General features: G+C 53.7%; 1 protein-coding gene across 1 annotated transcript; it reads left to right on the plus strand.

The window, feature by feature from the left end:
* On the plus strand, positions 1-794 carry LOC127263118 (ethylene-responsive transcription factor ERF003-like). Its single transcript, XM_051292080.1, has 2 exons — positions 1-188; positions 317-794. The coding sequence occupies exons 1-2, from the start codon at positions 85-87 to the stop codon at positions 657-659; spliced, it is 447 nt and encodes a 148-aa protein (XP_051148037.1). The 5' UTR covers positions 1-84; the 3' UTR covers positions 660-794.

Genomic DNA, 794 nt, shown 5'->3' on the forward strand with positions numbered 1-794 from the left:
AACACACCCCAAAATTCCTTCATAGGACTTTTCCCCAACATCTCCCGCGCATTAATTAACTACAGTACAAACCAGCAACAATTAATGCCCAGACAACCACCGCCGCCGCCGCAGCCGCAGCGGCGCTACCGCGGCGTCCGGCAGCGCCACTGGGGCTCTTGGGTCTCCGAGATTCGCCACCCCTTGCTGTAAGTAAATTCCCCCACGGCCGGCCGGCCGCCGTCGCCGTCGCCGTGAACTCTTAATTAATTAATTTATTATCTAGATTATTTAAATTAAATTAATTAATGTTTTATTGGCGGGTCCCACCTTTTAGGAAGACGCGGATATGGCTGGGCACCTTCGAGACGGCGGAGGACGCGGCGGCGGCCTACGACGAGGCGGCGAGGATCATGGGCGGGCCGCGGGCTCGGGCCAGGGCCAATTTTGAGCAGAGCGGGCCGCGGCTGCTCTCCGCCGCGCTAATGGCCAAGTTGCACGACTGCCACGTGGCGTCCCTGAAAATGGTCGCAAAAAAACAACTGGCGCCGGCGCCGCCGCATCCGCCGCCGGGGAATGCGGCGGAGGGAGGCCGTCGGGAGTTGAAATCTGAGGAAGATGAGGATATTGAGCAGATGATTCAGGAGCTCCTGGATTACAGCACCCCGCCTGAGTTCTGAGGACTATCCCATTGTAGCACAAATTAAGGTTGTCTTTTTGTTTTTTTTATCCGATTGTCTTTTGTAATGATAATAATAATGTACTATTTTATTACGTTTCCCGGCGTTAAAATGATGTTCATTTTAACGACGTAA

Source organism: Andrographis paniculata, unplaced genomic scaffold (genome assembly GCF_009805555.1).
Source record: "Andrographis paniculata isolate CXL003 unplaced genomic scaffold, ASM980555v1 Contig66END, whole genome shotgun sequence".
Lineage (NCBI taxonomy): Eukaryota > Viridiplantae > Streptophyta > Magnoliopsida > Lamiales > Acanthaceae > Andrographis > Andrographis paniculata.